This window comes from Peromyscus leucopus, chromosome 3 (genome assembly GCF_004664715.2).
Source record: "Peromyscus leucopus breed LL Stock chromosome 3, UCI_PerLeu_2.1, whole genome shotgun sequence".
In the NCBI taxonomy this organism is placed as follows: domain Eukaryota; kingdom Metazoa; phylum Chordata; class Mammalia; order Rodentia; family Cricetidae; genus Peromyscus; species Peromyscus leucopus.
The window spans coordinates 28,105,048-28,118,781 of NC_051065.1; the positions used below are offsets into that span (position 1 = coordinate 28,105,048).

The window sequence follows — 13,734 nt, forward strand, 5'->3', positions numbered from 1 at the left end:
GATAGCACAGAAATCTGCATATATTATATTTTCATATGCATACATACCCATGATAAAGTTTAATTTGTAAATTAAGTACAATATGAGATTAATGACAAAAATAATAGAATAAATATAACAATATACTACATTCAAAGCTATGTGAATGTGGTCTCTCTCTCTCTCAAAATACCTTACAGTGTTGTTCTCACACCCCCCCTCTTCCTCTTGTGATGACGTGAGATCTTACAGTCTCATGGTCGATTGCAGGAAACTGAAACCACAAAAAGTCTAAATGTGGTGAAGAGGTCTTGCCTTCAATTTTCTCATGATTTTGAAAGTAAGAAATTTGCTTCATAAGAAACAAGATGAGAGCAGGAAGGTGAATGGGCAGTTGAAAGAATCTGCATGTTACACACTTGATTGGGGAACAACAGATTAATAGCTCTAAGATTCAATCTTTAGGCCATTTCAGCCAAGCAGAGATTGAAATCTTACTAAACTGAACTACTCCAAGGTTTACAGCTCAGTTTCCATACAGGTGGGGAAAATACTAGGAAGGTATGAGGCTGTAGCTCAGTGGTACTACCTAGCATGCATGAAATCCTGCGTTCAGTCCCTAGTACTACCCCAAAATGAAATACCTTGAAAATATATTGATATTTCTTGGCTAACAAAGATGCTTTAATGTTTGGAATTTTCTTTTTATTTGATGCTAGGGCTTAAACCCAGAGATTTGCATGTCAACATTCTGAACTTTAAGTCTCTGGTGCATGCCGTGGATTCTTTTCCCTGGGAATGGTCATGTAACTATTAATAGGGACATTTATGGAATCCCTGGTAGTTGTCTGGGGTCCTGGAAGCTGCTTATTTGTAGTCCTAAAGAACCTATAGTTTACCTGAGATAAGGCTACTTCAATTCTGTTAATACAAATAATGATTTGAGCTGGAAATTTTTTAGTATTTTTGAGTAATGTAAAATTTATATGCTTTTTTCCTGCCCCCATGATATTCAAAGAGCTTGCAAAAAATATACTGTGCGAACACTGAACTGTCATATCTCCTTTGTAACATTCTCCCAAGGAAAGTCCTCAATGCCTTCTGAATTCTTTAGATCCTATGTATCCGATACTTTGCAGCAATCTGCGGAGTAGGCTATCTCGTTGGCTTCTAGTGGAATAATCTCATCTTTCGGGCTCTTTAGCAGTTCAGCAGACATAACGCATGCATTTATGTCATTCCAACCTTCCCCAGTGTTTGGTGAAGTCTAAACACAAACCCCGCTCTACCAGTGTGAGAGCTGTTAACTGGACATGCTGTGCATACAGTGTGAGGGGGCAGCGGTTGAACTTAGCTGTCAATCAACAAATTATCCACGTGTTACAATTTGACCTAGTTTGGGAAGAGACTATAAAGTAACTTCCTGAGGTTGGCATAACTGACTTGTGATGAGCAACAATCAAGAAAGCATGTCACAGTCATTTGTTTTCCTTTACTGTGACAAACACCTGAAAGAAAGACCTTAAACAAAGGAAGGAATTGTCCGATTGATATCTGCCCACAGTTTCAAAGATTTGGTTTCGAGTTTATTGGAATCCATTGCTTTGGAGCTGAGGAAAAGTGGAATTTACAGTGGCAAGAGGGCATGTGGAAGATGGGCTGTTCACCTCCTAGTGGCCAGGAAGTAGCGGATTGAGGGACATTGCGGGGTGGCGGGCAGGGGACCAGAGCCAGCCCAAGGCCAAGGTACTCTTCAAAGGCATGCTCCCAGGCACTTTGTTTCCAGTTTCTTTCCATTAGTCCCCAACCCTAAATGTTTCCATTCTCTCCCCATAATGTCTTCAAACTGTGAATCCATCTGTAGATTAACCCACAGCTCAGGTTAGGGCTGTCATGATCCATTCATTTCCACCAACAAAGCCTGAGACTTTTTCAGGGATATTTTTTGTTATGTCATATTTTTGTCTAGTGGTCTTTTTTTCCAACTCTATCATGTCTCATATTGTTTTATTTCTCCATCACCTAGACATGAATTGTTTCTGACCTCTTTAAGGACACAATTGACTTTTTCTGACAGGAGTACTACTTATTACTAATTTTACCGAAGCCACTTATATATAAGGACAGCCAGTGCTATGGCTGAGTGCTTATGTCCTTCAAAACCACGTGGGACATCCTAACTCTTGCTGTAATGGTGTTGGGAGGCACCATTACATGGCTTAGGTGGTTAGGTCTTGGTAGTAGGATCAGCACCGTTATGAAAGTAGCCGAGACAGAACGGTGGGTAGGCCACTCAGCAGGCACAGCTCTTTAGAGGGAAAAGGAGCAGAGGTGGGAGATTATGGCTGCTTGATCATCTGTGTCATGGCAGTTAGGCTGCTGAGGGCAGGCTCCCATCTGGACAGATGTTGGGAGGTGGATCATCTAGACAAAAGGTCCAGTTTCTCCTTCTTGTAGTTGACAAAGCATTCTGAAATCTGGAATCATAACGTTTTAAAGCTAGAAGGGGCTTTGTGGATCATACATGTCTATGGCTTATATGCCCTTTCAGTTGGAAAGTCCTCTAGGTAAGCGACATCTGTCTTGAAAGCTCACCAGGAAGAAGATCTCAAAGAGAGACAGCCCCAAGCGACAGCAGTAGAAGGGAATCCAGAGCTGGGGTCTCTGCTGCTAGCATGTTCTTCTACCACCTTCCACAGCGATGAGCTCCCTTTGAGAGTCCAGCCGTCTGTGCCCCGCTACAACCTGTGTCTGAAGTCTTCCTCATACACAGCTCTATCTCCCTGACTCCTTGCTATGCTCTCATTCCTGCCTGCTTCTGTCCATTCTCCACATATTGTCACAGTGAGTTTTTCAAAAACAGAAATCAGTTCACTTCTGTCCCAGTGGCTTCCCATAACATGGAATAAGTTCAGTTTGTATTCAGTGGCTTGTGTGACATGCTCTGTTCATCCCCATCTGTCCCATAAATCTCATTGCTCTTGGACTTCTTCTCCTTCCTGACTTGGAGTGGTTCAGCCCTTACCTGTCTGTCCATGTCTGTGCTTCTCACAGTGGTGCTATAGTTAGCATCACCACTGTGCTTACCAGAACTTATTATTTGGAAATTGTGATGTTCATTGGTTTCTCTGCTTGTCTATTGGGACTTCTTGGGTGGGGAAAAAAGCATAAGGGATAAAAAGGAAGTTCATGGGAAAACTTGGCTAGAGTTTCGGCAATATCGCCTTATCTCAGGAAGTTTGGGACTTAGAAGTGGAAGAATTCCCTGCTAGAACAGTAACCCATGGGATTAGAAAGGGTGGTTCTCCTTCTAGGTGTGCCTAGTGCCTAGAAAGGAGGCCATGTGAAAGGTAGCTTGAAAAATACTCTTTTAATTTATGTTTATAGGAAAGCGTTTTCTCTTCCGAGATTGCTTCTTGAATAGTAGAATTGTTTCATTATTAAAAAATTGAAGTTTTTAGTTACAAAAAGAGAAAAGAATAATACCTCTAATATAACCTCAATTTATCAGTAAGGAAAATTTCAATGTATTCATGTCACATACTTTCCCCCTCCTTTTTAGTTCTTTATAATTTTTAAATTATTTCTTTTATTTTTTGAGATTATAATATAATTATACCATTTCCCCCTTTCCTCTGACCTCTCTAAACCTTCCCATAGACCCCTCCTTGTTCTCTTTCAAATCCATGGTCTCTTTCTCATAAATTGTTACATATGGACATACCTATTCCTAAATACATACATTCGTGTCACATAATTTTTACTTACACTTTTCCTAAGTGCTCAGTAATTGACATTTCTAAACATTCTGAAGTACTTCATTAGGATAAAATTGTAACATGATGTGATTTCTAAAGGGCATAGAGTGTAATTTAGTCATGCTGTGTGTACAGTGGAGTTCCTCTGGGGTCTTACTTGATTTTATAGAAGGCCATCCTCACTGCATAGAATCCAGGAATCTATTTTTATGTTTACTCTTATGTGACACTTAACATTGCAAGTAGAAGAATTCTGGGACAGACTATTGACAAATTGTCTGGCATGGGTGGTGGCTTTAGGAGACTACTTGTCACTCTTTGGAACAGACTGGGTTCTAGCGACTCAACTAGCTGAGCATGGGGATACAAAGAGAAAATGCAGCCCAGTTCTTCTCAGTTTACACCCAGGGGAATGAGAGGGGACAGATACAAGCAGTCATACTTCCATTCTACATTGACTTCGCAATATTAATCATGTGTCAATTGGTATGGAATTCTGTGACAAGGTGAGGCACTATGCCAAGGCAAAGCCATTTGAGAAGCGGTCACTTTTTGGCTTATTTGTGAAGGAGGGGTGTTTTCCTGGAGGGAAAATATAGTAAAGAATAAAGAAAAGTTAAAAAGTGCTGAAGAAAAGTTAGATGACTACTTAGAGAACAGCAAATTCCTCAGCGTGCTCAGAAGTGGGCTCTGTGGAATTAGAGAAAGCTCTGCCAGGTAGGAATGATGAAGTACCGTGAGTGCAGGCTAGAAATTTATGTAGTGAATGTGATATTTCAGAACCCAAGGGTACAAAAAAAAACCCTTTTATTTTATACAACACAATTTAAATTCTAAGTCCCTCTCTATCTCAAGTGACAGTTGCTTAGGGCAGCTTAGATGTCTTAGCTCTTACCTTCCACTGGCTGCTGCCTGAGAGACCAACGTATATGCGTTTATTAGACTGATATTGGGGAGTGAACCAAGGCTTCACGCATGGACAATCTCTACCACTGAGATACACTCTAGCCCCACAACATAACCTCAGGTTAGCGGGCCAAATGATGTTGGCACTGTCTACGCAGGAGCTGACTCAAGCTTTTTTGTTCCCCTCTCCTGGGAGCACTGGAATCATTCAGCTCCCTCTGAATTTCCCCAGGTCCCGTGGATGTCTATGCATTCTGTTCCTCTTCTGGGGTCTCACTCTGGGGTCTGTGTAGGTAGCCAGACACTGGCTTCTCTTTCTCTTTCCAGTGTCCTGACTGTCACCAGTTCTCAACTGTATCTCTTCTTTAAGGCACGCAGAAAATATTTCTGAGTCTTAAAAAGTAGAGCTTGGTCCCATGAATTTAAACAGTATTTGATTTTGGTCATTTTCCTCCCCAATCCTTAAAGGAAGAGGGTTAGGGTACACAAAAGTCCGGAAGATACCTACATAATCCTGTTATTTATTTATTTATTTATTTATTTATTTATTTATTTATTTATATGATGGCAGCTCTCTACTGGAACAGTGATTGCATAGTTCCATAACTGCAAGAATTAAGAAGAAAGACATGAGGTTAAAAAAATCTATAAAGTCATGTTTAAAATTTCAAGAGGATTCTTCTGTTGTGTATACTATGGAAAGATTGCAAAGGGGTAAATATAGGTAAATGTCACAGATTTTATCCTTTTGAAGTGCAAATTATCACGGAAGATTAGAAATGAAATGGATTATATTGTTATTTCCAAAGGTGAGATGTTGTGACAACATGAACGATGTGATCTGAGTAGAAAGGTCAGTTAGGAAGTGTTTGTTACAGTCAAGGATAGCACAGCTGTGACTTCATGCTCAAGCACCCCAACATGATAGGAAGGTGCTCAGGAAGTCCCACCCCTAGCTGAGGAGCTGTACCCAAGTGATAGCTTCTGGGTCAGGACAGTTGATTTTCATTAGGAATTCGAGCCATGGGAGGCAACTTCTGCTCCAGGAGGTGGTCTGACACCCATGCTCATAGAGGAATCACGGAGTGGACTCAGTGGGTTTTAGTGAAACACGTGATGTTAGGAGGGAAGAGTGGAGGAATAGGGAAGGAATTGAGAGGAGGAGATGGGACAGATGTGATAAAAGCATGTTATCTCCATGCATGGAATTATCAAACAATAAAATACACACACAAACACACACACACACACACACACACACAAAAATAAAAAATAAATAAATACAATGGAGACCCAGAGCATTAATCATGAGATAGGATGGGTTTGAACATCTCCAGATTCAGATTTTGGAATGACGGACACTATAGCAGTGTCTAAGCTCACCTTGGCAAGGCTCATGGAATTCTGGGAAACACTGGTACATAGGAGAGAGGGAATGCACAAAGAACCAGTGAAGGAGAACTGAGGCAGGAAGGAGAGTAACAGTGGTGGAAGTCAGCAGGGTGAGGCTCCAGCATCCAGGACAGGACAGCAGTCAAAGGTCTAAGTACTTCATTAAAAACAAGAGAAGTTTAGCCTTACCGTCCTCGCTAAGTTAATGGCTGGTAGAACCTTCGTAACCTAGAGAATCCCTGGCTTTTCTCACCCCAAAATAAAATCAACTTTAGATACTACCCAAGTATTCTTCATGGTTGCTATTGTTTTGGGCAATAGTCCTTGGTACTAGATATAGTATGATTGTGGATGTGAGCAGGAGCCAGTTTCAACCTTGAAATTTTATTCTTTTCAAGCCATATAAAAATGACTCAAGACTCAGAAGTCACAATAGCCAAAGAGCATATGTGTAAATTCTTTTGGTTCCTGATAAAATTAAAATAATAACACAGACTGACCATCTCAAAAACTGTCCCAGAGTCTGACAGTCTTTGAACATCTGGCCTCGTTTGGGATTTAAGATGTTTAGTTTAGTGGTGTTATGTTAGTAACGGATGTGAAAGTATTCCATACTGAGAAATTCTGAAATCAGAAATACTTCTAGTCCTAAGCATTTTAGATAAGGAGTATTTAGATGTGGAGTATTCAACCTAGAATCACACAGAGGAAAAAAACGTGTTTTGTTAGAGAATTTTGTCTTGACTTGGCTGCGATAGACGTTTTTAACAAATTACCTAGAAACATTTCCTGGCTAGCTAAAGAAGATAGAAAATCCACAACAAGAGATTTTTCCAAGATTGATTTTGTGGAAAATCCTCACCAAACGATTCATTATCTTTTCTTCTATTTGAAAAGTTGAAGAGGAAAACTCCTAAGCATGCACAGGAGAGCCCCCTGCCTCTGCCTGCCTCTGCTGCCTCCCCAGCTCGAGCTGCTCCTTCATTCTCTGTCAGACCCTTTCAGTTCCCCAAGTGTCTAGGCGTGGCCTGCTGTTTTCTCTGAGTGACATCTTGTTTTTATAGCTAAGAAGACATGGCATTTTTCTTTCCCAAATTTACCTGTGTCCTCTAGTATATGATACCTGAGTATTTATGTCTGAGCTCCCTCCAGAACTGGGCAGGCACACTGTAGACACTTCCTGGACGTCTTCCATTATATAGCACAGCTGCCACAGAAGAAAATGTTCAACACTGATTTCATAATCTCCCTTAATTTTCCCAGACCTCCTCTTTGAGCTTTCCTACTGAAACTAGCGTTTTTCAGGTGGTTATGGGCTTGATCAATGTTAATTTTATTCTCTACTTATATTCCGTCCACTGGAAGGTCCTGCAGACTCTCCTCCTTCGAGTCTTGTGCTTCCTCCCTTTTCTCATCCCTTCAGACCTTCTTTCCCTATGTTCTTGTAAATGCTGAAGCCTCTTAAATTTTATTCTTAAAATTATACATCTCTGAATGCTAAAGCTTCCCAGGTTACACTTGTGATTATATCCATTTACTTCAAAACTGTTGAATGTCTGCTAGTCTGTTTCATACCCCATAGCTGCTTAGTTCAGACTATGTTTCTAACTGTATATCCTGCTCTGTGCATCCACACAAAACATTCTCATACCCCACTCCCTCTTCATATGTTCTCCAGACTTTCAATACATTCTGCTTAGTGTGCCAACAGTGGTTTTTATTTATTTTCCACTCCTGTCAAACCATCTTTATGAGTCTTTAACATATGGTAGCCTTTTTTTGCAGTGATTATAAGGTTTAAAGTCTTCATCTACAGTCTTAATTGTGGTAATTTCTCCTATAAAATACTTGCTATAAATATCTACATATTATATCACTGTGTAGTGCATCATAGCTTGTAACAGTAAAGTGTCTCAGACAACAAAAACCTCAACTGACATTGAGATTCAATTTTTTTAAAAGATTTATTTATTTATTATGTATACGGAAGAGGGTGCCAGATCTCATTACAGATGGTTGTGAGCCACCATGTGGGTGCTGGGAATTGAACTCAGGACCTCTGGAAGAGCAGTCGGTGCTCTTAACCTCTGAGCCATCTCTCCAGCCCGAGATTCAATTTTAAAAGAAACTGTGTGCATATATTTCTGCATGTGTATACATATATACTTGAAAGACCTGAAAATAATACACATAAAAATATTTATTTATGTATGTTGAGCTTTACCATAAGAAAATAAACCAAAGAAACATAAAGTGTTTATGTTTGTTTTGTGTTGTTCCAGCTGAATACACTTCAAACATGACTGGCAACCTGGAGGAAGAAATGACCACGTAATTACACATTATCCTTATTATTATCTTATTACACTTTTCTGCTTGTAGTTACAGTAACATAGTGCACATTATAATAATATAATTAGAAGTTTTGAGACTACCATTATTAGTTTTCCTGGAAGATCCATTATAGATTTTTTTAAGCAAAGTGTTTCTATCATAAAATGTACTAGGTTATGATTGAGCCTCAATTAGACTCATGTATGCAGCTCCAAAGATAAAATATCATATGCACGGCAATTAAAGGAATGGAGAGCCATTTAGATATATTTGAATTCACAGTCATTATTTTCAATAGTTCCCTAGTGAGTAGCTTGTTTCCTGGCTGTTTCCAGTCCTAATATAATGGTAAGTAAGATAAGCCAGCAGAAATTCTTTAAACCCCACATCTAATTCTAAACAGGAAAATACAATATCCCAGAAAAAATATAGTCACTCTGGCCTTACATGGCATGGGCAGACTTTTTATTTTGTTAATGATTTATGTATATTGACATTTAGTCTGTGGACTAGCTTGTAATAGATGTACAAAGGTATGTGTTGGTGAATCAGATGATAATGGTCCTGTACTTTACTACGATTTCTCTAATAGTTGTGAAGAAGTAGAGATACAACAACATTTTGAAAGATGAAAATAAAATACTTATAAACATTACTATGATGAGGCATATTTTTAATACAGGGGAAACTATTATCTTAATTGGATAAAATGTATTACAGTAAAATACATCAGTGTTTCATCATGTATAAGTTCTATTTGTTAAATGAAACTTTCTTTGAACTCTTTCTTGCATTATCATTTGGACAGTAATTAATTATATAGTTATCCAATTACCTAAAATTTAATGTTCCCATGACATCTTCTTTAATAAGTATAGTCTATCAGATGCAGCTTGAAGGATGATTTGAGACTACCAACATTCTGATTGATTGCTCTTGAAATTGTGGACATAACGTAAAAGGCTAGCTGTGTGTTTTGTGTCTGCTTTTAAATCTAGTGCTTGGCATAAGCATTTTATTCAAAGATAGCAAGTCAAGAGCATTTAAAAATATACCAAATGGTATCCTTTGGTTCATTTTAGAATATTTGCCTTGAAAGAGGAGTGGTTTGGTGGTAGTATATTTTCCTAGCATGGATAATATTTTATCCTGGGCACATTTCAGACATATTATACTACTTCTCTGATCTCCATAATACATAATTGAAGCTTGGATTGTTAAGCAGCCAGCCTGAGTTTACTAGGTAGTTCAGTGAAGAACTGGGATTTGCCCCGTGCATCAACCACTGTTAGTGGTTCCTCTATATTAGTGCAGACACACAGGCGGATGCTGACAGTTACAGCTCTGCCCCTCACAACCCCTTCTTGTTTGTTAAGGATGCTGGGATACCCAGATAGCTGAAGGAGTAAGACTCAGCTGTGTTCAGAGAGCAGGACTGATTAGAAAACAGCATGTACAGTGTTCTTGTTTTTCAGGTACGCCTACTATTACACGGGCATTGGTGCTGGCGTGCTCATAGTTGCCTACATCCAGGTTTCATTTTGGTGCATGGCAGCTGGAAGACAAATACACAAAATCAGACAGAAGTTTTTTCATGCTATAATGAATCAGGAGATAGGCTGGTTTGACGTGCACGACGTTGGGGAGCTCAACACCCGGCTCACAGAGTGAGTACCTGGTTTTAGCTGAAGTCAGATATGGTCTTGTTCTTAGTTCAGTGGAGTAGATGCCACCAGCCTCATTAGGAATGTCGATGCATCCCTGAGCAGAGTAGCGCCCTTGTGAGCAGTACCCGTGTCTTACACGGCTTCTTGTTCACAATGCCCTGGCAGGAATGGGGGTGGAGCTCCTTCTTGACTGGCAGAGTCAAGAAACACGCAGAGAGTGAGCCCAGCCGTGATGTGCAGTGAGCAACAATATGGCCTGTCCATCCAGCCTCTGTCTGCCATCCTGCCAGGGCTCCTTGGTGTCCTGTCCATCCAGCCTCTGTCTGCCATCCTGCCAGGGCTCATTGGTGTCCTTGGAAAACACTGGATAGAAGGAAGGAGCTCTTGTCTGTCTGTCTCAGCTTCACAGAAAACACAAAGAACTCAAAGATTTATGTTCATAGAGAACAGCACCATATGCGCACATCTCTGAGCAGTTTGAAATGTCACAGTGAATTGTCTTAAACATCCATTGTCTGTATTCTGAGGCCACATGGGCCACAAATACTGTATTGACAAACCTCCTAGTGGAAACTGACAGCCTTCCTCCGTCAGTGCTCCCCAAAAGGACCAGGTGTATACAAAGAACCTAGGCACAAATAAATTTACCCCCTCTCAACAACAACAAAAACTAGTCTCAGTAGAAAAATTCTGCATTTTTAGTTCTGACATTACTTGTAACACAATCTCTTTCTTTTTTTAGTGATGTCTCCAAAATTAATGAAGGAATTGGCGACAAAATTGGAATGTTCTTTCAGTCAATAGCAACATTTTTTGGTGGTTTTATAATAGGATTTACTCGTGGCTGGAAGCTAACCCTTGTGATTTTGGCCATCAGCCCTGTTCTTGGACTGTCAGCTGGTATATGGGCAAAGGTAGGTGAAGCCTGTGAGTCCAGATCTTAAACTCTTTCCCACGGGAAAAGATGTGAGTCCACAAGATCTGTAAACATCAACCTTAGTTTCTTTTCTATTGTGGTGAAGAGACTCATAACCAAAGAAACTTATATAGTGAAGAGTTGGGGGCTTTCTTACAGTTTCAGAGGGTTAGTCCATCACCGTCATAGCAGAGTACATGGCAGCAGGCAGGCAGGCATGGCACTGGAGCAGCAGCTGATAGTTACATCTTTATCTGTAAGCACAAGGCAGACTGGGGCATGGAGAGCTAATTGGGAATGGCATCAGCTATTTAAGCCTCAAAATCTACACCCAGCGACACACCTCCTCCAACAAGAATGCACCTCCTAATCTTTCCCTAACAGTTCCACCAACTGGGTACCAAGAATTCAAATATATGAACTCATGAGGGTCATTCTTATCCAAACCACCACAATTACTAAATATGACAGTGGCATTTTCTTACAGAAACAAATTCAGTGAACACCAAATGCCTCATTCAATTTTCTGTTCTGTTTGGTATGTGTATAGATTTGTTTATTCTATAAATTAATTTTACCATTTTGTCATAGGTACAAATGGTTCTGTATACATATACACACATATGCGTAAAATATATATTTAAGTCCATTGCAATAAAAAGTTTATGGAAACACTATCCAGCCATGGACACATGTAAATCTGTAGCCTCTTGTTACCTCTTTCTGTCATTGAAGACACAGAAGTTCTCTTTACTCCATCCACATGCCTTGGACAATTTTGTGATTCATTTTCTGTGTCTGGGTCAGCATGTAATTCATTTTATAAAATCATTTTATGTAAGTATAGCTGTCTGGTGGAAAGATTGGCCTAGTATTTAGATTTTGTGTAATTTAGATTGCATGTAATAAAAATTATAAGAAATGAAAGTCCAACCAAAATGAAGGCTAACACATAATAAATCAGGCTGTAACTGGTAAACGTTTTTGGATCAATTCCTTGTCTAAGAGGTGCTGTTTTGTTATGGCAAACAGTAATGCTCCTTTATTAGGCATCATCTATGTCCACCAGATACAGCTGAAGTATATATAGGCATTAGCTCCTTTAGCAGACAGAGTAACTGAAGTCCTAAACACTGTTAATTTGCTGCTCGGGAATGTAATCAAAATGGTGTTCCTGATGGTTATCAGTTAGCTGAAAGCTGGCGAAGCTCCTTTGTCTTAATTGATTTTTCTGTTTAGTAGATCATTGAACAAATTAGGTGCAAGTTCTTTACAACAGAACTTAATGAAAAACTAAAATATATTGATATCTACTCTAAGTTGGGAAAACAGACCATAACTTAATTTTTTAATAACTAATCTTACATTGCTCCTGATACTATTTATTTAATAAAGGGAGCCCTTGGCTATCTGTTGAGACTTTTATTTTAAACTCTGCTCTTTAATATTCTTTTGATATGATTTTCTGCATATTTCTTAATCTTGGGTTTTGACTATAATTAAAAAGGATATGTGCCCTGGTTCCTTAATATAGATAAAATGTCCAGAATGTGATAAAAGGGCCCCTGTCATGCCCTCAACCAGGAAATGCACACAAACACCCCATCTCACACACACACACACACACACACACACACACACACACACAAACTGATCCACACACTGAGGTAAATAAGATATCAGAATTATCAGATTATGATTTAAAAATAACTACCATAAAAATGCTTCATTAGTTTAAATGCCTTTGAGGCAATTGCAAACATTCATCAGCTAAAAAAAAAATAGGAAATTATTAAAAAGAAAACAATGACATCAGAGAACTGAAAGAGATAACAGTAAAAAGAGTCATGCTGAATAATGGATTCAGTCTATGCACACGGAAATTACAGAGTAGAATATAGAATATTCAGAATCAGTGAATCTGAAAGACAGTGAATCTGAAAAACCTCGGGGTCATGTGAGACCATAACCAAATATTGATATCATCGTTGTGAGTCTCAAAAGAAGATGAGAATAGAGCATTAGGATGAATGGCAGCCCAGTGGCTGACAGACACAATGATCAGATTTAAGAGATTAATCTGATCCCAAGCAGGATAAAATCAAAGAAATCCATGATACAGTACATCATAACCAAGAGTTATCATAACATAAAGTCTAAAGGTATAAGGATTTTTTTTATAAACCAGAAAGGAAAAGAAAAAAACTATTTTGGGAACTTGACTGACAGTAAGCTAAACCTAGCAATATATAAAAAGAATGCTATGTTATGACCAAGTGAGATTTATTTCAGCTATGTCATAATGATATGGCACTTGAAGACCCATGTAATCTGTGATACTCTATACTATAGAAAATACATGATCATATCATCTGACAGTTTCTAGTCCTCACTGATGTTAACTCACAGAAGGTAAGAACAGAAGAATGTCCCTTCAGCTCTGCAGAGGCCATTCCCACAACCCCCACAGATACCTGAATAGTAAAAAGGTATCTTCTCCATCAGATTGGGAACAAGACATGGGAATCTATGCTGACTTCTTTTTCATTGATGCACTGGAACTCTAGCTGCTGCAGTAAGGCAAGAAAAATAAAAAGGCATATTGATTGATGAAGAAGCAATAAAACTATGGATTACATAATAGTCAATAAAAATTCAAGGAGTCTACAAAGTAATCTATGTGATAACCGTAGAAAGGTCACAGAATGCCAGATGGACTGCATGTTTTGCAGATAGTGATAAAAGTGTAGAAACTGATGCTGAAATAATGCCTTTCACAATC

At 39.1% G+C, this 13,734-nt stretch overlaps 1 protein-coding gene across 3 annotated transcripts in view; it reads left to right on the forward strand.

Moving 5' to 3' along the window:
* Abcb1 (ATP binding cassette subfamily B member 1) overlaps nucleotides 1–13,734 on the forward strand; it is a 249,668-nt gene that overhangs the window by 87,873 nt on the left and 148,061 nt on the right. For all 3 annotated transcript variants that reach the window (XM_037203536.1, XM_028862201.2, XM_028862207.2), the window contains exons 5-7: nucleotides 8,318–8,366; nucleotides 9,845–10,036; nucleotides 10,779–10,950. In XM_037203536.1, the coding sequence (XP_037059431.1) occupies nucleotides 8,318–8,366; nucleotides 9,845–10,036; nucleotides 10,779–10,950 (413 nt within the window). The remainder of the gene's footprint in view (nucleotides 1–8,317; nucleotides 8,367–9,844; nucleotides 10,037–10,778; nucleotides 10,951–13,734) is intronic.